Source organism: Sebastes fasciatus, chromosome 9, assembly GCF_043250625.1.
Source record: "Sebastes fasciatus isolate fSebFas1 chromosome 9, fSebFas1.pri, whole genome shotgun sequence".
Taxonomy (NCBI): domain Eukaryota; kingdom Metazoa; phylum Chordata; class Actinopteri; order Perciformes; family Sebastidae; genus Sebastes; species Sebastes fasciatus.
The window spans coordinates 35,523,367-35,551,126 of NC_133803.1; the positions used below are offsets into that span (position 1 = coordinate 35,523,367).

At 34.4% G+C, this 27,760-nt stretch overlaps 2 protein-coding genes across 5 annotated transcripts in view; one reads left to right on the top strand and one right to left on the bottom strand.

Moving 5' to 3' along the window:
* wdpcp (WD repeat containing planar cell polarity effector) overlaps window positions 1-19,695 on the bottom strand; it is a 177,348-nt gene extending 157,653 nt beyond the window's left edge. The window contains exon 1 of one of the 2 annotated variants that reach the window (XM_074647447.1): window positions 19,615-19,695. The gene's annotated coding sequence lies outside the window, so the exon portion shown is untranslated. The remainder of the gene's footprint in view (window positions 1-19,614) is intronic. The other variant, XM_074647450.1, reaches the window with a different exon arrangement.
* ugp2b (UDP-glucose pyrophosphorylase 2b) overlaps window positions 1-27,574 on the top strand; it is a 45,183-nt gene extending 17,609 nt beyond the window's left edge. For all 3 annotated transcript variants that reach the window (XM_074647457.1, XM_074647458.1, XM_074647456.1), the window contains 7 exons: window positions 3,137-3,322; window positions 7,492-7,625; window positions 10,127-10,424; window positions 10,590-10,787; window positions 22,974-23,216; window positions 23,958-24,062; window positions 25,190-27,574. In XM_074647457.1, the coding sequence (XP_074503558.1) occupies window positions 3,137-3,322; window positions 7,492-7,625; window positions 10,127-10,424; window positions 10,590-10,787; window positions 22,974-23,216; window positions 23,958-24,062; window positions 25,190-25,297 (1,272 nt within the window). In that variant the 3' untranslated portion in view covers window positions 25,298-27,574. The remainder of the gene's footprint in view (window positions 1-3,136; window positions 3,323-7,491; window positions 7,626-10,126; window positions 10,425-10,589; window positions 10,788-22,973; window positions 23,217-23,957; window positions 24,063-25,189) is intronic.
* Window positions 27,575-27,760: the final 186 nt, after the last annotated feature.

Consider the following 27,760-nt stretch of genomic DNA (forward strand, 5'->3'; position numbering starts at 1 on the left):
GAGAGAGTAGATAGTAAATACGGAGTAGACAGGAGTGGAAGTGATGGCTCATAATAATAATAATGATGATTAGGATCCAGCTGTGTGGTCATAGAGGAGTTCCCTGCAGGCCGCTGAGTGTTGTGTTGCAGTAGCAACCCTCCCCCCCTCTGAACATCTGGTAGTGGAAGCTGTTGAACTGCGGGGGTGCAGGGGTAGGATGGGGATCCCAGCTGAAAAACATTTTCCTCACACATTCCTTCCTATACTATTTACCAGTACCTGCAGGGATCTGAGTCAGCCACCGGTGTAGTCAGAGAGTCGAGAAGCAAAGAGGCGAAAGTCCAGCTACTAGATGGCGCTGCGGTAGTGCTGCCGCCATTATGGACTGAAAACCACCAATGAGTCCATAGCATAGATGTATAAAGCCCCAAGGAAGAGCACCGGTCATCGATCCGTAAACAAAATTAAACTCATCAAAACCGTCTTTGTTCGTCTTTCCACTGTTCCAACAATCACCAACTAAATAACAGGTATTTTACTAACCCTGTTTTCCAGCGTGTTCATGACCAGAAAAAACACAGAAGTGCACACTAATCTACTCACAATGGGAAAGGAGTCTATCGCCTATTTTTAGCGTGTTTTCCCGTGTTTAAAAACTCACATTTACACGCTAACTTTGGTGGAAAAAGGTCAGTTAACACATTTTACATCTTTCGACCATGAAACATCGTTTGTCCTCCGTGGTGATCAGAGGAGAGACCGTCTGTTTCCATCAGGACGTCTGCTGTGTTTCTGCTGTCACTGATTGGTGACGGCGGAAAGGACACAGGATGACCTCCTGACCTTTTTCACTTCCTAACACATACACACCATCATCACGCACACAATCACTGACACATTTATTTATATTTTAAGAGTGAAGGCAAACTCATAGAGGCGGGGGAAAATTCTAAATAGATGTTTTAATGCCAGAATTGGTTTATTTGCTTCATCTGAGTCTATGTGGAGGTAGAAGGACGCTTTTATTGTGGTAGTCTGAGTAACGTGACGTCATATTCGTTCCGTATCCGTCAACCAAAATAAACCTCAGAGAGTCTAAAACGTTGGAGGGTCGTCGTGGATACGACCTGCACCCTCCCATGTTAAATCCAGCGTGGTAAACACTACACATCCAGTAAAGGATGGAAACACTTTGGATTTCACACATTGACAGGAAAAGCAGAGCTAGACAGAGCAGAGCTAAAGCTGCATGCTAACTTCTAAAAAAGGCCAAAATGTGTCCGAAAATAAATCAGAACGAAGGCTGAAAAAAGTCAGAAAAAGCTGAAATGTGTCAGAAAAAGGCAGAAAAAAATGCCGAAATATGTCCGAAATATGTCGCTCTCGTCTCCGTGGTCAAACGGGCCGACGCTACGACTGTAGAGCACCCAGATACTGACATTATGTTCTCTGCATTGAAACGGCCCCGATGGAGCTGAACATGGATGGATAAAGAGAACGGAGCTGACGGGAGAGCTAGAGACCACCTTGGAGAAGTTAAAGGAAGTAGACAAGTGGGACTAGGTCCGCTTTTCAAAATAAGGTGTTAACAAAGGGAACTATATATACAAAATACATCTATGGAAATAAGATTGATGGATTATATTCACCAGAAGTATAAAACATTATAAATTAAAAAGAAAATACCACTAATCTGTGAGGGAAACGTCTTCATTCTTTGAGTTTTGGGTTGCTGGATAATAAATACTTCCTGATCCTGATATATTTGACTTCAGGACGTCTCTGACTACAGACATGCTGAGAGATTTTACAAAGTTCAAGTCTCTAGAAGTGTCAGATTCAACTTGTTCCCTTCATGGTCTAGTTGTAAAAAGGTTAACAGAAATCAGAATATGAAATTACAATACACACTGACCCACTTCCTAACAACAGAAAGCCGTTGTAACTTCTTCCTGGATGCTTCTGCTTTTTAACATTTAACCGAAAGAATGAAATTCAGTGAAGCTGAATGAAACTTGAGGATAAACACGAGGACAGCGAGCGGGAAATCAACGCATCTTGCTACTGTTTTACTTTTAAGTTGAAGACGACCTTCCTGTGAATCTAATCAAACCGGTGTCCCTGGTTTAAAAGAAATGTTAATAGTTCTGTTGTTTCCTCCTTTCATATCCTTCCTGCTCTGTGGCAGATTGATAGAGTTGATAAATGATGTGTGAATAAGAGATGTGTGAGCTCTAGTGTTGACCCGGTAACACACCATACTGTGGGTTCTGCAGCCTCGCCAGCAGAAGTGCTGAAGACTCTGAAACTCTGAAACAGCCGTGTTGTGCATTAAGCCCTCGTAATTAATTATCTGCACCATTCTTCTTCTTCTTCTTCTTCTTTGGGGTTTCCTGGTAAAAAACATGACTAATGCAATAAGCATTAAAATCCAAGAAATGTAGACATCAAACTAGGGATGCACCGATACGATACCAGTATCAGGTATCGGGTCCGATACTTTGCTCATGTACTCGCAAAACGGCTCCGATACAACGGCACCGATACCACTTTACGGCAGCGTGACGTTAACCTCTCGTCAACATCTTTCGGGTCTTATCGCACGCTCACGCTCCACCTCCCCGACGGTGCGGCCGAGACGGGCCGGTGGTGTCGGGATCCCACCTTGGCTGGCGCGCGGGTACGTTAAGACTCCTTGGTCCGTGTTTCAAGACGGGTCGGGTGGGTTTCCGACATCGCCGCAGACCCCTGGCGCCTTTTACGTGGGCTGAGCCGCGCCCTGAGGACAGTCCGCCCCGGTGACGCTTTGGCCACGGCCCTGTGAAGCACCTTCTCCCCGAGCCTTTCCAAGCCGACCTAGAGCCGGTGGCGGCGCACCGCCTCGTATGCGGGGATCCCCAGCCTGCCGTGTGTCGCTCACATCCTCCAGCTGGCTGTTAACGAGGCTCTTTAGACACAGAGAAGTACTCGTATCGGTACTCGGTATCAGAGAGAACCCAAATGGAAGTACTTGTACTCGGTCTGAATAAAGTGGTATCGGTGCATCCCTACATCAAATGACCATAAACACTGTTGATTGACAGGAAGTGCAGTTTAGAGTATAAGAGTAGAGTTGTTGGTTTCTCTGAATTCTCTGTTCTCCCTCTCCCTCCAGATCCAGCCCTACGATAAGATCGCTGGCCGAGGACTGCCGGACAACGTGGCCGACTGCCTGAACAAGCTGGTGGTGGTGAAGCTGAACGGAGGCCTGGGCACCAGCATGGGATGTAAGGGCCCCAAGAGCCTGATCAGTGTCCGCAACGAGAACACCTTCCTGGACCTCACCGTGCAGCAGATAGAGGTACGGAAACATATCAGTGCTACACTTTAAGAAGAGCCTTGGAGATTAGAAGGATTTATATGTAAAATGACATCATGTTGAAGGTTGCCATCAGGCATTTTGAAAGATGTCTTCACTCGTGAGCTTTTTATTGCAGCAGAGGTTCCCTATTTCGGCTAATATTATCACTTATTTGATACAATAACCATATAAAATAATAAAATAAATAATAATATAAGCCACCATATCAATAATCTGGAAACACAGCAGGTCTGCCTCTACAAGACTTCCATGTAGGAGTCGGTGGAGGATCATACGCTGGGTTTAGAGTAGATATTCCCTTCTGTCACCAAACCTCACTGGAGAAAACATGAATTTAATTCAGACATAAGAACCAAATAAACTCTTTATGGATCTTTATTGTAGAAGAAATGATGGATACGTTCAGGCAGCCGTGACTCCTAAACCCTGACTGTCTAAAGTGGTGGGCACACTACCAACGTCAGGAGCGCATGGCGGCTGCGTCGCGTGGTGGCTGCGTGATGCAGGAGTCTGGTGTTCACACTAGACTCGAGTTGGCAGCGTGTCAGCTGCCTGTCAGCTGTGTTTCTGCTGCTGCTGTCAGCACTTTCTTTCTACATAGAGTTTGCCTTTTAATGGCCATTTAACTTCATGATAAATATAATTTATATTTACTTTAGACAGAGAAAGGTTCAGTAACGTGTGGTAATTAGTAAATAATAGTAATAATCCACAAAAAAAACTCCGTACTATATTCATTTATGATGCTTTCCAAGTCACTGCTTGTTCCACATCACTGTCCGGCACGTATTTCAGAATAAAAGCCTCGTGTTAACAAATGAAGGAATTCTGTGCAAAGAAAACCCGCTTTAGGGCTTTTATTTTGAAATGAAAGCAGGAAGTGTTGATTTAAAAATAAGTCTTTACTTTTTTTCATCTCCGTAACAACCTCGAAACTGCAGTAAAGTCTTGCTGGTATGAAGTTAATATACAGTCACTAGATCACTTTCACTGTCTGTGACATATTCTACAGATGTCCAGACATGTAAACTGTATTATGTAGCTGATATGATGATAATATACTGTCAATAGATCACCTTCACTGTCTGTTGCTGCTGAGACACGAGCGGCTCGCCTTCTATTCTATAAAATAGCGGGCAGTGTGTCCACCACTTAATGTTTCTTTAGTTGGTTGTTTTGAATGTTTTTCTATCATGAGACGTCCCTCCTCGGCCCGTTCATCCATCTGTGGATAAAAGCTTTAATTTGAACTCTTCACAGTCCGTCGGTTAGTTTCTCTTTTCTCTCACAACCACATCTGGCAGACATCCTCCTACACATCATCAGGTTTGGCAGCAGATGGACAGTTACAGTAAAAGGTGGTGTTGCCTCACTCAGCCGGCTGCCATGCCAGCACACGTGATGTGTCTGTGATGTCAGAATAGGTGGAGCGCGGGAGCAGGAAGTGATTGTCTGATGTAATACTCTGTTGTAGAGATGTTTGAGTAGTGTGTGTCTCTCAGAGAGGAGGCTTTTGTTTATTACCCCGAGATGGAAAAGTACTGAAAGAAAGAGGATTCAGAGGAACCCCCCCCCCCCCTCCCTCCTCTGGTTTTCTTATATTCACAAAATTACAAGCATATGACTGCTTCCTTTTCTATGTGAATCATCCTGCAGGCTCTGAAGCTGCTATGACTTTATGTATCGGAGGCGCCATGGGAGAGACGTGCATTTTTTGGGGGGTTGTAGTGAAAGAGGATCTGTTTGCGTGTGCAGGTCTGTGGGTTTGGCAGGAAAAAGGCTGTGTGCTGACTGAAGGGGGGTTGTGGTTATTTGTGCCGGATCGTACATCAAGACATAAAATACATACTTATTGCCTTCATCAGCAGTACGAGTGATTCATTAAATAAAGAATCACATATTAACCCTCTGAGACCCGATCCAGACCCGCTTTACTGTCTTTCAGAGGCAGTAGCAGGTTCAGAGTGAAGATACTGGTATCATGTCAGACTAGCTGGTCATGAAGGAGTCTAAATAACACTCCAAACTTAAACTAAATGTTGGAGAGGAAAAACTGTCATGTCCATGTTCAAAGGGGTCCCTTGACCTCTGACCTCCAGATCAGTGAATGTAAATGGGTTATATAGGTACCCACGAGTCTCCCCTTTACAGACATGCCCACTTAAAAGTCTAAAAATATCTGAAAATGTCCAAAAAATGTCAAAGAAAAGTCCAATAAATTATCGAAAAAAGTAAAAAAAAAAAAAAGGTCTGGAAAAAAAGTCCAAAAATTTGTCAGGAAATTTTCCAAAACATGTCCGAAAACAGTACAAAAAGGAGGTTAAAAACACTCCAAACTTAAGCAAAATTTTAGCGAGGAAAAATGTTCAAAGGGGTCCCTTGACCTCTGACCTCCAGATCAGTGAATGTAAATGGGTTCTATGGGTACCCACGAGTCTCCCCTTTACAGACATGCACACTTTATGATCATCACATGCAGTTTTTTGGAGGGATTATTGATCATTTATTTTTTATCATTTCTCAAGTGGTAAAAGGTGTTTACAGATGTTAAGGAGAATTGTCTCTCTCCATTGGTCCACGGAGGGACTTTGCCTCTCTATAAAGATGCAGAGCGTTGGTGTGTACAGTGCTGTGTAATTGAGTTTATATGGGGGGGTGGTGTTTGTGTGCGTTTCATAACGGCCTCCTGGGACGCCGCTCTCCTCTCCTCGCAGCACACACTGCTCCCTGTGTCCGAGTCACTGCTCTCCATTTACTGCTCAGGTCTGCTCAGATTACCTCCTGACTGAATCGGCCCATTTACAACGAGAGAAAATGGATCCCATAAACACACCAACCCCCGACCCCCGACCCCCGACCACAGACCCCTCACCGGCTCTCCTGTGAGACAACGCCCCTCATGCAGATTTATTATGGACCTGAACGCTGAGAGGAAACACTGAGAGGAGACGCTGTGGGAGACTGAAGAAAAAAAGTCGTAATATTACGAGAATAAAGTAGTAATTTAATGAGAATAAAATCAGAAGTTTATGAGAAAAGAAAGTGGTAATATTACGAACCTGAACCTACTAGAGCCTCTGAAAGACAGTTAAGTCTGATCGCGGGTCTCAGAGGGTTAAATTCAACCGTTTAAAAGAAACACGTCTACTCTGGGAAACAGGGCCGTAATAATAGTTTCATAATAACTTATTACGTGTTTCCTGTAGATGAATAGCTCTGGTTGTTTCCTCTCCTGTCCTCCTGCCTCTCCACACACCCACTGACTACACACTGGTGTTTTTAATTAGTTTGCATTATGATGTGTGTGTGAGCGCTGGGAGGAGTTTTCTAAAGGTCTTTGACATCCTGAAGTACCGTCACAGAAAGGTGTGGGGAGGTTGGTTTAACTCTTGTAGATGTTGTATTGGTTATGTTGGTTTACATAAAGCAGGCGGCCAGCCGACACCCATCCTGGTTATTAAAGGAAACTAAGATTACTAATCGTTCCTGGTTATTAAAGGAAACTAAGATTACTAATCGTTCCTGGTTCTCTGTCACAGGCTGGAAACTCAACTCTTTAGCAACTTCCTCACATCGACTTTAATTTCCTCTTATCTTGGTTTGAATCTCTCCTCAGGTGTTATTTCCCTCCTTTTGTTTTCATTCTAATCACACACTTAATTAAATAAGTTATCGTCTGTTATCGGGCTGTTGTTCTCCGGAAGACTTCATCACATATTGAGCGTTTAGCGTGAAAAAAAGTCGTAATATGAGAATAAAGACATAACTTTATGAGAAAAAAAGTTGTAATATTACGAGAATGAAGTCAGAAGTTTAAGAATAAAGTCGTAATATTATAAATAGTAATTTTACGTGTTATTTTACTTTACAGATTGAGATTATTAATACAAAATATAAATCAACTAATACATTATGGTGTATTATTATAGATTAAATTAACCATCTATATATCAAGTCATTATTATTATATCTGTACACCGTCCCATGTTGTATTTCCTTACAGTAACACATCAATAGCATTACAGCAGCAGCCCATCTGGTCACATAAAGATCTAACTGTAACTCTACAGGACGTTATAAACTCTCTCAGTCCGTCTCCGCTGGGTAAATGAAGCTGAATGTTTGTTTTTCTGATTGTCCCTGAACAGCACCTGAATAAGACGTACAACACAGACGTGCCGCTGGTCCTCATGAACTCCTTCAACACGGACGAAGACACCAAGAAGATCCTGCAGAAGTACACACACCACCGCGTCAAGATACACACCTTCAACCAGAGCAGGTGAGCCAACACGCTAACAACACGCCAAGTACATGCTGAGTGACCGAGCAAACCAACACGCTAACAACACGCCAAGTACATGCTGAGTGACCGAGCAAACCAACACGCTAACAACACGCCAAGTACATGCTGAGTGACCGAGCAAACCAACACGCTAACAACACGCCAAGTACATGCTGAGTGACCGAGCAAACCACGACGCTGAAGCACTAAAGGAGATATGACGCCACTGACAGGCGACCAGATGAAACGGACCGTTACCTTCATTCAAATTACAGATTTCTCTGTTTCAAAATCATTGGAAACATTTGGGATTAGGGATACACTGATACCGATACTAGTATCGGGTATCGGGTCCGATACTGTGCTCATGTACTCGTACTCGCAAAAACGGGTCCGATACAACGGCACCGATACCACTTTACGGCAGCGTGACGTTAACCTCTCGTCACATTTAGTATGTTTACGTTTTAAAACTGTGAAATGGGTCTAAATATTGTATACTGTATTTGTGACATCACAAATGGGCAAAAATCCTGACGGCTTGTTTCAAAAGCAGAGTTTCTGAATACGGGCTGTGGGTGTTTCTCTGTGGATTGAGCGTTTTGATAGTTTCACAGTATTTATATATCACTTAAACCTGCTTCATGATATAAAAGAAATGGAAATCTCACTTTTTTTTACAATATGGGACCTTTAAAGAGGAGGCATGAGGAAAAGAAAATTGACTGCTGAGATCAGTGAACATCTCAGCGGTTCCTGGTACTGAAACTGATTCTTTGATAAGACGTAATGTTCATTTTGTACCCTGGAAGGAACTGTTCCTTCTTCGGCACATTCTGGATCCAAGAAAGGGAAAAACATAACAAAATGTTCCCGGGTCATGTGGACACGACCTCGATCATTTTAACGTTATCTACATATCGGACATAAAACCTTTGAAGTCTATGAGCTCATATCAGAAGCAGTCATCTGAATCATCAGCTGGACCTCCGCTCCTCTCCCCTGACCATCTGTAATATCCTGACTAACTGCCAGAAACATGACGAGGTTTGTTAAGTCAACCTGAAGCAGATCCCTCTGACAGACACTTTGATCACCTTGATGCTCACAGCCACGCCGGGCTCTCTGGCTCGTTGCCTCACCTTTAAAACTTTGCTCCCTGACGGTGCTGTTTGAAGTCCTGCAGTGATACGAGAAGAAGGAATTCACATGGCACTTGGCATGTTACTCAGTCACTGAGTTTCCACGGCTTTAACTCAGATGATGTGGAACAAAGAGATCTCAAACAAAGCGTTTGGTCTTTGTGCCGTTAATCTCCGTTTATCTCTTTAACATGTGCAGACTGAGATTTACACCTCTGCTGTTAATCAGTTCGTCTGGTCTTTATTTTACAACTAGCTGGTGAGCAGAGTGGAACATTCAGCAGATAGAACAGATAGAGTCCAGAGACAAATTCCTCATATATGCACACGTCCTGATGTGAAATGACCCCACCCACTACCATATGGTGAACAGACAAATACATTATGATATTGAGTTATCGTCCAGCTGAATGTTTGTTTATAAACTAATAATCACATCTGCCTTTTTAGAGATAAAAAGCTCCACAACCACAATTACTGACTTTTTTGGGACATTTTTCTGCCTTTCTTTCGCATTTTTCTGACATTTTTCTAACTTTCTTTCTTTCTTTCTTTTTTACATTTTTTGGACCTTTTTCAGGTTTTTCATTTGGATGTGTATTTTACTTAATTTCTGACTTTTCCAGACATTTGGGGCATTTTTTCAGACTTTTTTTTTTTTAACTTTTTTCAGACTTTTTGGGGGAATTTTTCAACTTTTTTGTAAACAATTTTACCACATTTTTTTAATAATTTTTTTTTCAGATATTTTTGGATATTTTTCAGACATTTTCCAGACTTTTTTTTATTTAATTTTTTTACATTTTTTGGACCTTTTTCAGATTTTCATTTGGACGTGTATTTTACTTAATTTCTGACTTTTACAGACATTTTTGGACTTTTTTCTGATTTTTTTTTAAACTTTTTTGTAGACAATTTCAGCAATTTTGTATTTTTTTTTAATTATTTTATTTTACATGTTTTGGACCTTTTTCAGATTTTCATTTGGACATGTTTTCTACTTTATCTCTGGCTTTTCCAGACATTTTTTCAACTATTTCTAGACAATTTTAAGCACATTTTTCGGCCATTTTTTGGATATTTTGGGGGGATTTTTTTTTTTACTTTTCTCCACAAACTGGTATGACAGCTAGCTAGATAACCCACTCAAAAGGCACAACTAGACCAATCTGTCAACCATCATACCAAAGTTTAAGTTCCTAAGTTAAATAGTTTCAGAGTTTAAAAATGTTGGGCAACGGACGGACGGAAGGACGAAAGGACACGCGGAGCGCTATATACCCCCGACTACGTTGTCGCGGGGGGGTGGGGAGTGGTATAAAAACACGACGTCTGATCTTGTTATTTTCTATCCAGGTACCCTCGCGTCAACAAAGAGTCCCTCCTCCCCGTGTCCACCAACTTGAGCAGGACGGGTCAAAGCGCAGAAGGCTGGTACCCTCCGGGACACGGCGACATCTATGCCAGCTTCTACAACTCGGGCCTGCTGGACCAGCTGATCGCGCAGGGAAAGGAGTACATCTTCGTGTCCAACATCGACAACCTGGGAGCCACCGTCGACCTGCACATCCTGCACCACCTGGTCAGCCAGCCCAACGGCAAGCGCTGCGAGTTCATCATGGAGGTGACGGACAAGACGCGCGCTGACGTCAAGGTACGTGGAGGAGGAGGTTGCTTTGCTTTTAGTTCTAGCAGGGTGGAAAATGACTAACACCAACCAAACTGTATTATTAATACCATGCAGTGGCATTATAAAAACTATATTGCACCTTTGGAGTCCGTCCATCACATGTTGTAAAACAGATGACTGGTGTTTCAGGGCGGCACGCTGATCCAGTACGAAGGAAAACTGCGTCTGCTGGAGATCGCCCAGGTGCCCAAAGCCCACGTGGACGAATTCAAATCTGTTTCCAAGTTCAAGATCTTCAACACCAACAACCTGTGGATCTCTCTGGCTGCTATCAAGAGGCTGCAGGAGCAGAAGGCGATGGACCTGGAGATTATAGTCAACCCCAAGGTGAGTGGAGAGGACACTCAACAATACAGTCAAAGCGCCGGACCCGAATATTCAACTATTCTGTTAACGGTCCGTTGGGTAGGTAACAGGGCCGGGACGATACACCTATCTCCTGATTCCATGCTATCACGATACCTGGGTGCCGATTGCAATTCAATATTATGAATAATTGCGATTTCTGTTAACTTTTTTAACACTAGACTATGAATAAAAAGTTGAATCTTACACTTCTACGGACTTTATTTTGAAAAATCTCTAAATGAATCCAGTAAAAGTGATTGATTTTCAGCATGTATGTAGTCAGAGATGTCCTGAAGTCAAATATATCAGGATCATGGTCAGGAAGTATTTGTTACATTTATTATCCAGCAAACAAAAATATATATATAATTATTATTATAATTATAAGTTGTCTTTCAATCAAACATAAGTGAAAAAAACTGTTCACAAAACATTATAGACATTTGAATAAATTAAAAGAAGAGTTAGGCAGCAGCTGTTTGACGTAATATGAAGGAAAGGTTTGAGTCCTGATGTGGATTAGCATGATTTGTTCAAGGATTATGCATGTTTGTCCTTTATTGCCTCCAAAGCAAACACATTTTGACGTGATGTGACTTGATGTTATTTTGGTTGTGCTTCCTCAGAGGCAACACGCTGTGCCTCCTCTCTTCCTCAGCGCCGCCTCAGGGGAATGCTAATCTGCAACCAGCGTAATAAATTCACCGCTGAACCTCAGCCATTTCCCATTATTGCTTTCTCGGCCTATAGATGTAATTTTCCAGCCCTCGGCTACAGGATCACACAGCGTGACACAGCGAGTGTTATGTAACTGGTGATAACTGTGCAGAGCTGTGTGGCTTTACATAAGTGTGTGTGTGGTCCCATTTAGGTGAGAGAGCTGCAGAGTTAAAGGGGCCCATTCCTGTTATACAGCGCTGTGGACCCTTACATGTTAAAACTGTGTGCACTCGTAGTACTGAGAGGCACTTAAGACTAAAGCATCCATGAAGTGGTAAATGTTGTCCTTCTGGTAGATATATGCAGATCATTATATTATTACTAGGGCTGTCAAATGATTCAAATAGTTAATGTTGATTAATCGCAAATTTCCTCGCCCTCTGCCGGTTCCCTCCCGGGTTCACAATCCTCCCGTATTTCTCCAGATTTATGGCACGTTTTTCACACCTTTTTGTTATCTCAACCTGTTTCTGGCGCTGTACGGCGTCTATAAGCCCGTCTGGTTCCACCCGGACGGAAATAGAGTTACACCAAATGTCTTTTCCCAGCGGAGGAGAGGCGTTCGTGACACCGCGGTGCAGTTTGAGATGCACATCAGTGGTGATGAATGAATGAAAACTGATGAATATGAGCCTAGTTTATACCAGAGATTCACACAAGTTCACGCCAGAGGGGCCAATTATTCAGTTTTCTTTCCTGAGGATTAAAAATTAAAAGTAGGCCTTTTTAACAAAGCAATGCTGTTGCAGTGAACATGTTATTTAGTTATTTTCATTCTTTATAAGTCACCAGATTGCAGAAAACAAAGTCTCTAAAACTCTAATGTTTTCTGGGAGGACCCCCGCTTTATTTTTTGAGGACAAGTATGTGGTTATTGTCAATACTGGTATATTCAATTCAACTCAAACTTTATTGCAGACTTAAGGTCGAGATAAAAAAAACAAGACATTACATATAATACAAGAAGCACAATAAAAAGTCATGATTAAAAGAGATTAAAAATATAAATCTATACATACATACCTTACATATAAAGAACTATACCAATGGCTCCACGGCTGTGATTGGTACCGTGTAGTGCTAAATCTGATGTTAGACAACCGCAAGACGACGTCATTCTCAGAGTCATTTAGACGGCATATCAATTAGAACATGAGATTTCTTAAGACCGATGTTTGCAGTGCAACATCTCGGTCTTTTCAGTAATATTCTCATTGCATCATTATATGCAACTTGAAGTCTCTGTAAGTTCGCTTTGTTTGTATAGTTTGACCACCAATGGGCTGTATAGACAGTAAACTGTATAGAGCGGTGTACAGTCTGCTCCGAACAGAGACATCTTCACTCTACCTGAACACACTAAACTTCAGACACCCCTAAGTTAAACTGTACTAAACAATAAAGCAGACACCCAGTACTGTAGCAATGAAATATATATCACTGCTACAACAAGTAGATCACAACTCACCTCAGCGTCTAATAAGAGCATTTAATCTGATGTGTTAGTCCCTCAGAGTTCAGAGTTCAGAGTTCAGAGTTCAGTCCACTCTGCAGGGAGTCCACTTTGTTTTACCCACAACCCAAAACAGTCCAATCCAGTGCACTCTAATCCAGTCCAGTCTATTCCAGTCCAGTCCAGCCCAGTACACAGCCACAGAAAGAGAGATACACCTGAATACTCCGCTCCGGGTTTTACCGCGGATCCGTCACAAACAAACACACTGCAGGAAGTCAAAGTAGAAATAACTAAAATAACTAAAATAACTATAATAACTAAAATAACTAAAATAACTAAAATAACTATAATAACTAAAATAACTATAATAACTAAAATAACTAAAATAACTATAATAACTAAAATAACTAAAATAACTATAATAACTAAAATAACTAAAATAACTAAAATAACCAAAATAACTAAAATAACTAAAATAACTATAATAACTAAAATAACTAAAATAACTAAAATAACTATAATAACTAAAATAACTATAATAACTAAAATAACTAAAATAACTATAATAACTATAATAACTAAAATAACTAAAATAACTAAAATAACTAAAATAACTATAATAACTATAATAACTAAAATAACTAAAATAACTAAAATAACTATAATAACTAAAATAACTATAATAACTAAAATAACTAAAATAACTATAATAACTAAAATAACTATAATAACTAAAATAACTAAAATAACTATAATAACTATAATAACTATAATAACTAAAATAACTAAAATAACTAAAATAACTAAAATAACTATAATAACTAAAATAACTAAAATAACTAAAATAACCAAAATAACTAAAATAACTAAAATAACCAAAATAACTAAAATAACTAAAATAACTAAAATAACTATAATAACTAAAATAACTAAAATAACTATAATAACTATAATAACTAAAATAACTATAATAACTAAAATAACTAAAATAACTATAATAACTAAAATAACTAAAATAACCAAAATAACTAAAATAACTAAAATAACTAAAATAACTATAATAACTAAAATAACTAAAATAACTAAAATAACTATAATAACTAAAATAACTATAATAACTAAAATAACTAAAATAACTAAAATAACTAAAATAACCAAAATAACTAAAATAACTAAAATAACTAAAATAACTATAATAACTAAAATAACTATAATAACTAAAATAACTAAAATAACTAAAATAACTAAAATAACTAAAATAACTATAATAACTAAAATAACTAAAATAACTAAAATAACTATAATAACTAAAATAACTATAATAACTAAAATAACTAAAATAACTATAATAACTAAAATAACTATAATAACTAAAATAACTAAAATAACTATAATAACTATAATAACTATAATAACTAAAATAACTAAAATAACTAAAATAACTAAAATAACTATAATAACTAAAATAACTAAAATAACTAAAATAACCAAAATAACTAAAATAACTAAAATAACCAAAATAACTAAAATAACTAAAATAACTAAAATAACTATAATAACTAAAATAACTAAAATAACTATAATAACTATAATAACTAAAATAACTATAATAACTAAAATAACTAAAATAACTATAATAACTAAAATAACTAAAATAACCAAAATAACTAAAATAACTAAAATAACTAAAATAACTATAATAACTAAAATAACTAAAATAACTAAAATAACTAAAATAACCAAAATAACTAAAATAACTAAAATAACTAAAATAACTATAATAACTAAAATAACTAAAATAACTATAATAACTAAAATAACTAAAATAACTATAATAACTAAAATAACTAAAATAACTATAATAACTAAAATAACTATAATAACTAAAATAACTAAAATAACTAAAATAACCAAAATAACTAAAATAACTAAAATAACTAAAATAACTATAATAACTAAAATAACTAAAATAACTATAATAACTAAAATAACTAAAATAACTATAATAACTAAAATAACTAAAATAACTATAATAACTAAAATAACTAAAATAACTAAAATAACTAAAATAACCAAAATAACTAAAATAACTATAATAACTATAATAACTAAAATAACTATAATAACTAAAATAACTAAAATAACTAAAATAACCAAAATAACTAAAATAACTAAAATAACTAAAATAACTATAATAACTAAAATAACTAAAATAACTATAATAACTAAAATAACTAAAATAACTAAAATAACTAAAATAACTATAATAACTAAAATAACTAAAATAACTAAAATAACCAAAATAACTAAAATAACTAAAATAACTAAAATAACTATAATAACTAAAATAACTAAAATAACTATAATAACTATAATAACTAAAATAACTAAAATAACTATAATAACTAAAATAACTAAAATAACTATAATAACTAAAATAACTAAAATAACTATAATAACTAAAATAACTAAAATAACTAAAATAACTAAAATAACCAAAATAACCAAAATAACTAAAATAACTAAAATAACTAAAATAACTATAATAACTAAAATAACTATAATAACTAAAATAACTAAAATAACTATAATAACTAAAATAACTATAATAACTAAAATAACTAAAATAACTAAAATAACTATAATAACTAAAATAACTATAATAACTAAAATAACTAAAATAACTAAAATAACTAAAATAACTATAATAACTAAAATAACTATAATAACTATAATAACTAAAATAACTAAAATAACTATAATAACTAAAATAACTAAAATAACTAAAATAACTATAATAACTAAAATAACTATAATAACTAAAATAACTATAATAACTAAAATAACTAAAATAACTAAAATAACTAAAATAACTATAATAACTAAAATAACTAAAATAACTAAAATAACTATAATAACTAAAATAACTATAATAACTATAATAACTAAAATAACTAAAATAACTATAATAACTAAAATAACTAAAATAACTATAATAACTAAAATAACTAAAATAACTATAATAACTAAAATAACTATAATAACTATAATAACTAAAATAACTAAAATAACTAAAATAACCAAAATAACCAAAATAACCAAAATAACTAAAATAACTATAATAACTAAAATAACTATAATAACTAAAATAACTATAATAACTAAAATAACTAAAATAACTATAATAACTAAAATAACTAAAATAACCAAAATAACCAAAATAACCAAAATAACTAAAATAACTAAAATAACTATAATAACTATAATAACTATAATAACTAAAATAACTATAATAACTAAAATAACTAAAATAACTATAATAACTATAATAACTATAATAACTATAATAACTAAAATAACTAAAATAACTAAAATAACCAAAATAACCAAAATAACCAAAATAACTATAATAACTATAATAACTATAATAACTAAAATAACTATAATAACTATAATAACTAAAATAACTATAATAACTAAAATAACTAAAATAACTAAAATAACTATAATAACTATAATAACTAAAATAACTAAAATAACTATAATAACTAAAATAACTATAATAACTATAATAACTAAAATAACTAAAATAACTATAATAACTAAAATAACTAAAATAACTATAATAACTAAAATAACTAAAATAACTATAATAACTAAAATAACTAAAATAACTATAATAACTAAAATAACTAAAATAACTATAATAACTAAAATAACTAAAATAACTATAATAACTAAAATAACTATAATAACTATAATAACTAAAATAACTAAAATAACTAAAATAACTAAAATAACCAAAATAACTAAAATAACTAAAATAACTATAATAACTAAAATAACTATAATAACTAAAATAACTAAAATAACTAAAATAACTATAATAACTAAAATAACTAAAATAACCAAAATAACTAAAATAACTAAAATAACTAAAATAACCAAAATAACTAAAATAACTAAAATAACCAAAATAACCAAAATAACCAAAATAACCAAAATAACTATAATAACTAAAATAACTAAAATAACTATAATAACTAAAATAACTAAAATAACCAAAATAACTAAAATAACTATAATAACTAAAATAACTAAAATAACCAAAATAACTAAAATAACTATAATAACTAAAATAACTAAAATAACTATAATAACTAAAATAACCAAAATAACCAAAATAACTAAAATAACTATAATAACTAAAATAACTAAAATAACCAAAATAACCAAAATAACCAAAATAACCAAAATAACTAAAATAACTAAAATAACCAAAATAACTAAAATAACTAAAATAACTATAATAACTAAAATAACTAAAATAACCAAAATAACCAAAATAACTAAAATAACTAAAATAACCAAAATAACCAAAATAACCAAAATAACTAAAATAACCAAAATAACTAAAATAACTAAAATAACTAAAATAACTATAATAACTAAAATAACTAAAATAACTATAATAACTAAAATAACCAAAATAACTAAAATAACTAAAATAACCAAAATAACCAAAATAACTATAATAACTAAAATAACTAAAATAACTATAATAACTAAAATAACTAAAATAACTAAAATAACTATAATAACTAAAATAACTAAAATAACCAAAATAACTAAAATAACTAAAATAACTATAATAACTAAAATAACTAAAATAACTATAATAACTAAAATAACTAAAATAACCAAAATAACTAAAATAACTAAAATAACTATAATAACTAAAATAACCAAAATAACAAAAATAACTAAAATAACCAAAATAACCAAAATAACTAAAATAACTAAAATAACCAAAATAACCAAAATAACTAAAATAACTATAATAACTAAAATAACTAAAATAACTATAATAACTAAAATAACTAAAATAACCAAAATAACTAAAATAACTAAAATAACTAAAATAACTATAATAACTAAAATAACTAAAATAACTATAATAACTAAAATAACTAAAATAACCAAAATAACCAAAATAACTATAATAACTAAAATAACTAAAATAACCAAAATAACTAAAATAACTATAATAACTAAAATAACTAAAATAACTAAAATAACTATAATAACTAAAATAACTAAAATAACTATAATAACTAAAATAACTAAAATAACCAAAATAACTAAAATAACTAAAATAACTATAATAACTAAAATAACTAAAATAACTATAATAACTAAAATAACTAAAATAACCAAAATAACTAAAATAACTAAAATAACTATAATAACTAAAATAACTAAAATAACCAAAATAACCAAAATAACTAAAATAACTAAAATAACTATAATAACTAAAATAACTATAATAACTAAAATAACTAAAATAACCAAAATAACTAAAATAACTATAATAACTAAAATAACTAAAATAACTAAAATAACCAAAATAACCAAAATAACCAAAATAACTAAAATAACTAAAATAACCAAAATAACTAAAATAACTAAAATAACTATAATAACTAAAATAACTAAAATAACCAAAATAACTAAAATAACTAAAATAACCAAAATAACTATAATAACTAAAATAACTAAAATAACCAAAATAACTAAAATAACTAAAATAACTAAAATAACTATAATAACTAAAATAACTAAAATAACTATAATAACTAAAATAACCAAAATAACTAAAATAACTAAAATAACTAAAATAACCAAAATAACTAAAATAACTATAATAACTAAAATAACTATAATAACTAAAATAACTAAAATAACTAAAATAACTATAATAACTAAAATAACTAAAATAACCAAAATAACCAAAATAACTAAAATAACTATAATAACTAAAATAACTAAAATAACTATAATAACTAAAATAACTAAAATAACTATAATAACTATAATAACTAAAATAACTAAAATAACTAAAATAACTATAATAACTAAAATAACTAAAATAACTAAAATAACCAAAATAACCAAAATAACTAAAATAACTAAAATAACTATAATAACTAAAATAACTAAAATAACTATAATAACTAAAATAACTAAAATAACCAAAATAACTAAAATAACTATAATAACTAAAATAACTAAAATAACTATAATAACTAAAATAACTAAAATAACTATAATAACTCAAATAACTAAAATAACCAAAATAACTAAAATAACTAAAATAACTATAATAACTAAAATAACTAAAATAACTATAATAACTAAAATAATCAAAATAACTAAAATAACTAAAATAACTATAATAACTAAAATAACTAAAATAACTATAATAACTAAAATAACTATAATAACTATAATAACTAAAATAACTATAATAACTAAAATAACTAAAATAACCAAAATAACTAAAATAACTAAAATAACTATAATAACTAAAATAACTATAATAACTATAATAACTAAAATAACTATAATAACTAAAATAACTAAAATAACCAAAATAACTAAAATAACTATAATAACTAAAATAACTAAAATAACCAAAATAACTAAAATAACTAAAATAACTATAATAACCAAAATAACCAAAATAACTAAAATAACTAAAATAACCAAAATAACTAAAATAACTAAAATAACCAAAATAACAGTTCAGAAATATGAGATTATTTACATTAATATAAACCGGATACTCACGGTACCGTCGACCAGTCAGTCGGCCTTAGATAGAGCTGGATAAATCTGGATAAAGCCGGCGTTTCTCCTCCTTCACCGCCGGTTAGTTTAATTCTCCCGCGGTTTGTTGGAGCGCTGTGATTGGATGATGACCGCGGTTGGTTTGTTGGAGCGCTGTGATTGGATGATGACCGCGGTTGGTTTGTTGGAGCGCTGTGATTGGATGATGACCGCGGTTGGTTTGTTGGAGCGCTGTGATTGGATGATGACCGCGGTTGGTTTGTTGGAGCGCTGTGATTGGATGATGACCGCGGTTGGTTTGTTGGAGCGCTGTGATTGGATGATGACCGCGGTTGGTTTGTTGGAGCCCTGTGATTGGATGATGACCGCGGTTGGTTTGTTGGAGCGCTGTGATTGGATGATGACCGCGGTTGGTTTGTTGGAGCGCTGTGATTGGATGATGACCGCGGTTGGTTTGTTGGAGCGCTGTGATTGGATGATGACCGCGGTTGGTTTGTTGGAGCCCTGTGATTGGATGATGACCGCGGTTGGTTTGTTGGAGCGCTGTGATTGGATGATGATGACAAATGTGCGGGAACTTTTAGAAGCTAGCAGAAGAGAGGCTAGCTATATCACGCTCACAGTGGCTAAGCTAACACGGTACAATGTTACCGTCTTAGCTTAGCTCGTTAGCATGCTAATTAGCACTAAACGGTCACATGATACATTCTTGTACCGTAACCATATATACCAATATACCAATATACCATATATACCATATATACCATATATACAAATATACCAATATACCAATATACCATATATACCATATATACCATATATACCATATATACCATATATACCAATATACCAATATACCATATATACCATATATACCATATATACCAATATACCAATATACCAATATACCATATATACCAATATACCAATATACCATATATACCAATATACCAATATACCATATATACCATATATACCAATATACCAATATACCAATATACCATATATACCAATATACCAATATACCATATATACCAATATACCAATATACCATATATACCATATATACCATATATACCATATATACCAATATACCAATATGCCATATATACCATATATACCAATATACCAATATATACCAATATACCATATATACCAATATACCAATATACATATATATATACACATATATATGTATATATATATGTGTATATATATATACATATACACATATATATATACATATACACATACATATATATGTGTGTATATAGATATACACACATTTATATATATACATATATATATATATACAGTATATATATATATATACTGTATATATATATATATACACACATATGTATATATACAGTATATATATACATATATACTGTATATATGTATATATATACACATATATGTATATATATATACAGTATATACATATATATATATATATATGTATAGATATACATATATATATATATATACTGTATATATGTATATATATACACACATATATGTATATATATATATATACAGTATATACATATATATATACATATATATGTATAGATATACATATATATATATATATACTGTATATATGTATATATATAAATAACTATCAAAAGAAAACTCTCAAAAATCTTAATAAAAGTAAACATCTAGAATAATAAATCAATCAATTCTACTTATTAGTAAAACAACAAATCAATAGCTCCTACTCAGTACTTTTCATGTCAAGTATTTAATTCACACAGTACTGTACAAAAACAGGCTTTATCATGTGGTTATTTCACATTGATTATTTATTTATTGAATTACCAGAAAACATGCTATATCATGATATGTGTTGTTATGGAGATATGAGATGACCTGCTGTATATCATGATATGTGTCGTTATGGAGATATGAGATGACCTGCTGTATATCATGATATGTGTCGTTATGGAGATATGAGATGACCTGCTGTATACCATGATATGTGTCGTTATGGAGATATGAGATGACCTGCTGTATATCATGATATGTGTCGTTATGGAGATATGAGATGACCTGCCGTATATCATGATATGTGTTGTTATGGAGATATGAGATGACCTGCTGTATATCATGATATGTGTCGTTATGGAGATATGAGATGACCTGCTGTATATCATGATATGTGTCGTTATGGAGATATGAGATGACCTGCTGTATATCATGATATGTGTCGTTATGGAGATATGAGATGACCTGCTGTATATCATGATATGTGTCGTTATGGAGATATGAGATGACCTGCTGTATACCATGATATGTGTCGTTATGGAGATATGAGATGACCTGCTGTATACCATGATATGTGTTGTTATGGAGATATGAGATGACCTGCTGTATATCATGATATGTGTCGTTATGGAGATATGAGATGACCTGCTGTATATCATGATATGTGTTGCTATGGAGATATGAGATGACCTGCTGTATACCATGATATGTGTTGTTATGGAGATATGAGATGACCTGCCGTATATCATGATATGTGTTGTTATGGAGATATGAGATGACCTGCTGTATATCATGATATGTGTTGCTATGGAGATATGAGATGACCTGCTGTATATCATGATATGTGTCGTTATGGAGATATGAGATGACCTGCTGTATATCATGATATGTGTCGTTATGGAGATATGAGATGACCTGCTGTATATCATGATATGTGTCGTTATGGAGATATGAGATGACCTGCTGTATATCATGATATGTGTCGTTATGGAGATATGAGATGACCTGCTGTATATCATGATATGTGTCGTTATGGAGATATGAGATGACCTGCTGTATATCATGATATGTGTCGTTATGGAGATATGAGATGACCTGCTGTATATCATGATATGTGTCGTTATGGAGATATGAGATGACCTGCTGTATATCATGATATGTGTCGTTATGGAGATATGAGATGACCTGCTGTATATCATGATAGAGGATTTTGGCCGTATCACCCAGCCCTACATCCAATAGTAGTTAGATATGTGGTGGTCGGGGTTAGCGTGGAGTAAACTCCTGAACGCTGAGTGATGGAACTGTAAACTACGACCAGGTCCTGGATGTTGGACGTCTTTGGAGAAACGAGGTTTTAAACTAATGAGACGACAGATATTTGTGTGACTCCCAGATGTTTTAGATATAAGGAATAGTTGTTTTATTGGCATCATGACTCTACAGTGACGTACAGAGGTTGTATGTCTGTGTTTGTGTTTAATGAATGTAGTGAGGATGAGGAGAGAAACGCTGCAACAACAAACATTTTACTTTTCTACAACATCCTAAATGTTCTCCCTCCTCTCTTCTTTTGGTCGTCACAGACGCTGGACGGCGGGCAGAACGTCATCCAGCTGGAGACGGCGGTCGGCGCCGCCATCAAATGCTTCGACCACGCCCTGGGCATCAACGTGCCTCGCAGCCGCTTCCTGCCCGTGAAGACCACGTCGGACCTGCTGCTGGTCATGTCCAACCTGTACAGCCTGGACGCCGGCTCTCTCACCATGAGCCCCAAGAGAGAGTTCCCCACAACGCCGCACGTCAAACTGGGCAGCGCCTTCACCAAGGTCATTATTATTATTATTATCATTATACAGTATATATTATAATTATATATTAACAGGGGAAAACATGAGCAACAAGAGAACAAGTAGAGCAGCTGAGTTTAGCTGCTGTAGGAGACGTGCTGTGATGAGTTAAGGTGCTATGTGAACCTTTCAAAATGTAAAACTAAACAACGTACATGTAAAGTTTAGTTCAACCAAATCACAAAGAATATGTGAGAGAAATGTTCCACTAAATAACCCTTCTCCTATCGAGTCCTGCAGGTCGTCTCAGTTTTATCTAATGGAGGTGAACCGCCTTTCATTTGCTCAAAAAATTCACGTCTTTTTGGAATAAAAATGACGGGAAAAAAGTATTATTTAAAAAAGAAAATCTACTTTTATTGGGGCTCAAATACAGGAAAGAAATACATAAATAAACATTTTTACTACAATAGTAAATTGATCAACAATTCGAAGTTATGGAAACCTTTCAAATTCTTTCTTTATTTATTCATCATATTTGTTATAATATGAATAATCTTTAATTGTATACATTTCATACAAGAAATGCAGCACAGTAAGAGAAACAGACATACCATCACCACCATCACGTTTTTGGTGTCGTTGGGATAAATTGGGATGTTAACTAGAGTTTAAATCTGATTCTAGTAGCTTTAAATGTGAGCTGATTTAAATAGACACACATACAGTACAATAGTTAGTTTACAGATGTCCTCATATTGTGCGTCTGACTGTGTTCAGGTTCAGGAGTACTTGACCCGCTTCGAGAGCATCCCCGACATGCTGGAGCTGGACCACCTGACGATGTCTGGAGACGTCACCATGGGGAAGAACGTCTCACTCAAGGTAAAACAAACAGATAAGAATCTGTTGTATCCTGATCAAAGCACAACACGGTAAACTTTACTGTGAAATAAAGTTTTAAAAGGGTTTAAGGGCATAAATACGCCGGCGTATCAGAGCCGGGGTAGGGGGGTAATATTCAGAGAAAAAAACTAACATTTCTGAGACTAAAGTCGTAAATTTAAGAGAAAAAACGTGGATATTCTGAGATTAATGTGGCAGATTTACGAGAAAAAATAAAATTCGCATGATTATGAAGTTTTAAATTACGACAAAAAAAAAATTGGATATTCTCTGAGATTAAAGTAAGAAATTTACAAAAAAAAACTCAACAATTTGAGATTATGAAATTGTGAATTTATGAGAAAAAACTTAGATATTCAGAGATTAAAGTGGGAAATTTACGCAAAACAAAACTCACAAATTTGCGAGATTATGAAGTTCTTAATTACGAGAAAAAAACTTGTATATTCTCTGAGATTAAGTTGGCAAATTTAAAAAAGAAAAAACGAATACATTTAAAATAAAGACTATAAAGTTGTAAAGACAAAAACTTTGGTAATGAAAGATGATGGGATGTATTTGTTGAGGAGCCACGTCGCTTCACTTTGCAGGGTTGAATTAGAGTCTTCACACCACGGACGCCACCGTTAGACACCGTTAGACACCGTTAGACACCAAGTGAAGAACATATACTGTAGTGGACGCTCCATCCATTCTCATCTGTTTATCCTAATCTAAATGTGCAGAAGTGTCTTCAGTTATTCATTCTGGTGTCCACACTGAGATCCACTGTGGGTGTTAAACAGGCCACAAACAACCAGTCTGTCTTCATTCCATGTGGTCAAGATGAATTCTGAAGAGACACTCAGGGCAGCTCGACCTGCCAGATTACAGAGATAACCCTTTACCTTGTATCTTACTGAGCCTCTGTCTCTCAGCCTCAGGTCATTTACAGTTTTAACGAGGACGTAACAGAAGCTTTGAGAGCAACAGGCCCTGCAGGCCGGTGGCTGACACTGATTTATTGCTTTAATTAAATGCTGGTTTGAAAATGTCCTCGTGCCTTCCTCTCTATCTCTGACAAACAGAAACTAAACTCCTCCTCCTCCTCCTCTTCCTCCTCACAGGGCACCGTCATCATCATCGCCAACCACGGAGATCGGATCGATATTCCGGCAGGCTCCATGCTGGAAAACAAAATCGTATCTGGCAACCTCCGCATCATGGACCACTGATGCCTTTTATTACACAGAACGCACCCTCATCATGTGACCTAGTAGCTTAGCTTTATCCCAGTCATGTGACCTGTCTGTCATGTGACCTGTCTGTCAACACATCATGAGAGGGAGTGTGTGTGATTGCATGTGCAGTGCTACTCTGGGAGGGTTTTGGGGGTTGGGAGTGCTTGTGGCTGGGATATACTGCCCTCTACAGGCTGTTTATTATAGAATATAAACCTTTAATAGTGTTTATTATAATAATCAGCTACTTAAACAGTGACCTATATCCACCACAAATCAGATTTTATATTTTATTCTTTCTTAACTCAAATGATTTTCTCTCTGCCAACTCAAAATAGATACTATAATAATAATCAGAATAATAATCTGTATGCTTTTACTGCACTGCTAATGCAATCACAGAGTACTTACACAGGAAGTTATGGAAGAGTTTTAACCATTTATTTCAAGCACAGAGACCTCACTACGGGACTCAACGTGTTCCACAATTCAACTGTGACCAGATATGTTATATTTAGTTAACTATCTATATATATATATATTTATATATAGATATACCTGGGCTGTGATATATATATAAAACATACAAGCAGTCATTTACACTCACTGGAAGTTGAGTTTCCAAGCATGTGACTTTAACGCCATTCAAACGTCCACTGAAGAGACGAAAACATCAGATCTGTAACGTTCCTCAAATGAATACATGAAACAAACATAAACGCCTCATTTCCACATTCGGTTGAAGGTTTGACTGGCTGGCGCTGTTTCTATTATCTGGTTCTTCTGTAATGTTTAACGGCGACTGACTGGAGAATTAATGCCAGCGGTGGATGGAAACGCACATTAGTCGTTATGTTGTCGTTTGGTGTTGGGAAGGCAGCACAGCGTGGGCTCATCACAGCTGTAAACAGCTGCCAGCTGCGTTTGAGAATTAGAGACTGAATCAAACTGTACAGCTGCCGGCAGAAAACCTAAAACAATGAATTAAAAGAGGTTGAAAAGCTCCACAGAGCTGAGGGGAAATGATCGTCAATATGAGCAACACCTTTACACAGTTGATCCAGGGTTAATATGAATATTTGATTTGGAGCTTTAAAGGGATCTTTGTTTCTCAGTGGGGTTGTATGAGGTAGTTCTCCATAGTCAGTGTGTTACCTAAAGTAGATGACCGTCAGCACGCCTCCAGTTTGGAGAAACAGACAGGAGTACCAGCAAAACGCATTTTAGACACCTAAAAAAATCCATATCAGTTTAAGTGTACACTATGTATAGAATAACTGTGAGACAACTACACAGTCTATGTTTCCGACAGGGAACTGAAGCCGTTATCTACGCCCTCGTCAAAGCAACCAGACTCCATTGAAAAAAAATAATATATATATACACACAAAATATAGCATACACTTAGACTGATATTGATTTAGTCTAAAATATGTTTTGCTGGTACTCCTGTCTAAGGGCTGTTGACCATCATCTACTGTAAATAACACACTGACTATGGATCAGTAGCTCATACAACCCCACTGAGAAACACCTGAACTATCCCTTCAAGTTGATCCAGTCTTTAAAACATACATTACGGATTTGTGGAGCCGTTCAGAAATCAAGTCCGAAGTGAAGTTTTGTGCTGAGAAATAAATTGGGAGAGGCACTTAATAAAGCGTAAAAACAGACGTCCACTGGATGTGGTTACACCTCCAGAGTCCAGGCCAACCTCCAGAGTTTGTGCCATAAAGGAGAACTCGTGAACAACCCGTCTCTGCCTGTTCGGTGCCCTTTGACCTTTTCCCCAGACTGTAATGATCCATATCCAGTCGTGATCACGATGCCGTGACGTTATATGTAATACCTGCTATATCATGTGAAAGTGAAGGCCTTTATTTGTACAGTCCCTGTGTGATGTAGATGATATTTTTGTTTTTAATCCAGTATGTTTGCTCACATTATGACCTTAATGTTGTATGAAACCTCCACGACGGTGTCACATCCCTCCTGTCGGTCCGTCACATCGCTCAGCACTCACACAGCAGAGACAGGAGGTGCAATACGTTCTGCAGCGTCGACTTTACACACTCACACACTCACAGATTCACAGATTCAGACCGTAGACATTTTTAAAACACAGAGTTTCAGTGTGGGAATACTTAAGATGAAGTCCGACGCGTACGCGGACCGGGAGCCTGAAAGCAATAAGTGTTGATGTGTGACGGTGACGAGGTCTCGGCCCGGTTCTGCCTCAACAGAGCTGAATAAAGTGCAATATGAAATAAAGAGTCATCTGTTGTGTCTGTGCACCAAACGATCACTACGTTCATCAATGACCGAGGGTGTCGTATCGGATATCTGCAAACACGTAACCCTCTAAAGGCACGGTCACACGTGCAAAATTAACATTCACCTCCCGTTCAACGGGCTGTGTCTAGAAGGTAACCCACAAGTTGCAAAAACGTTTGAAAA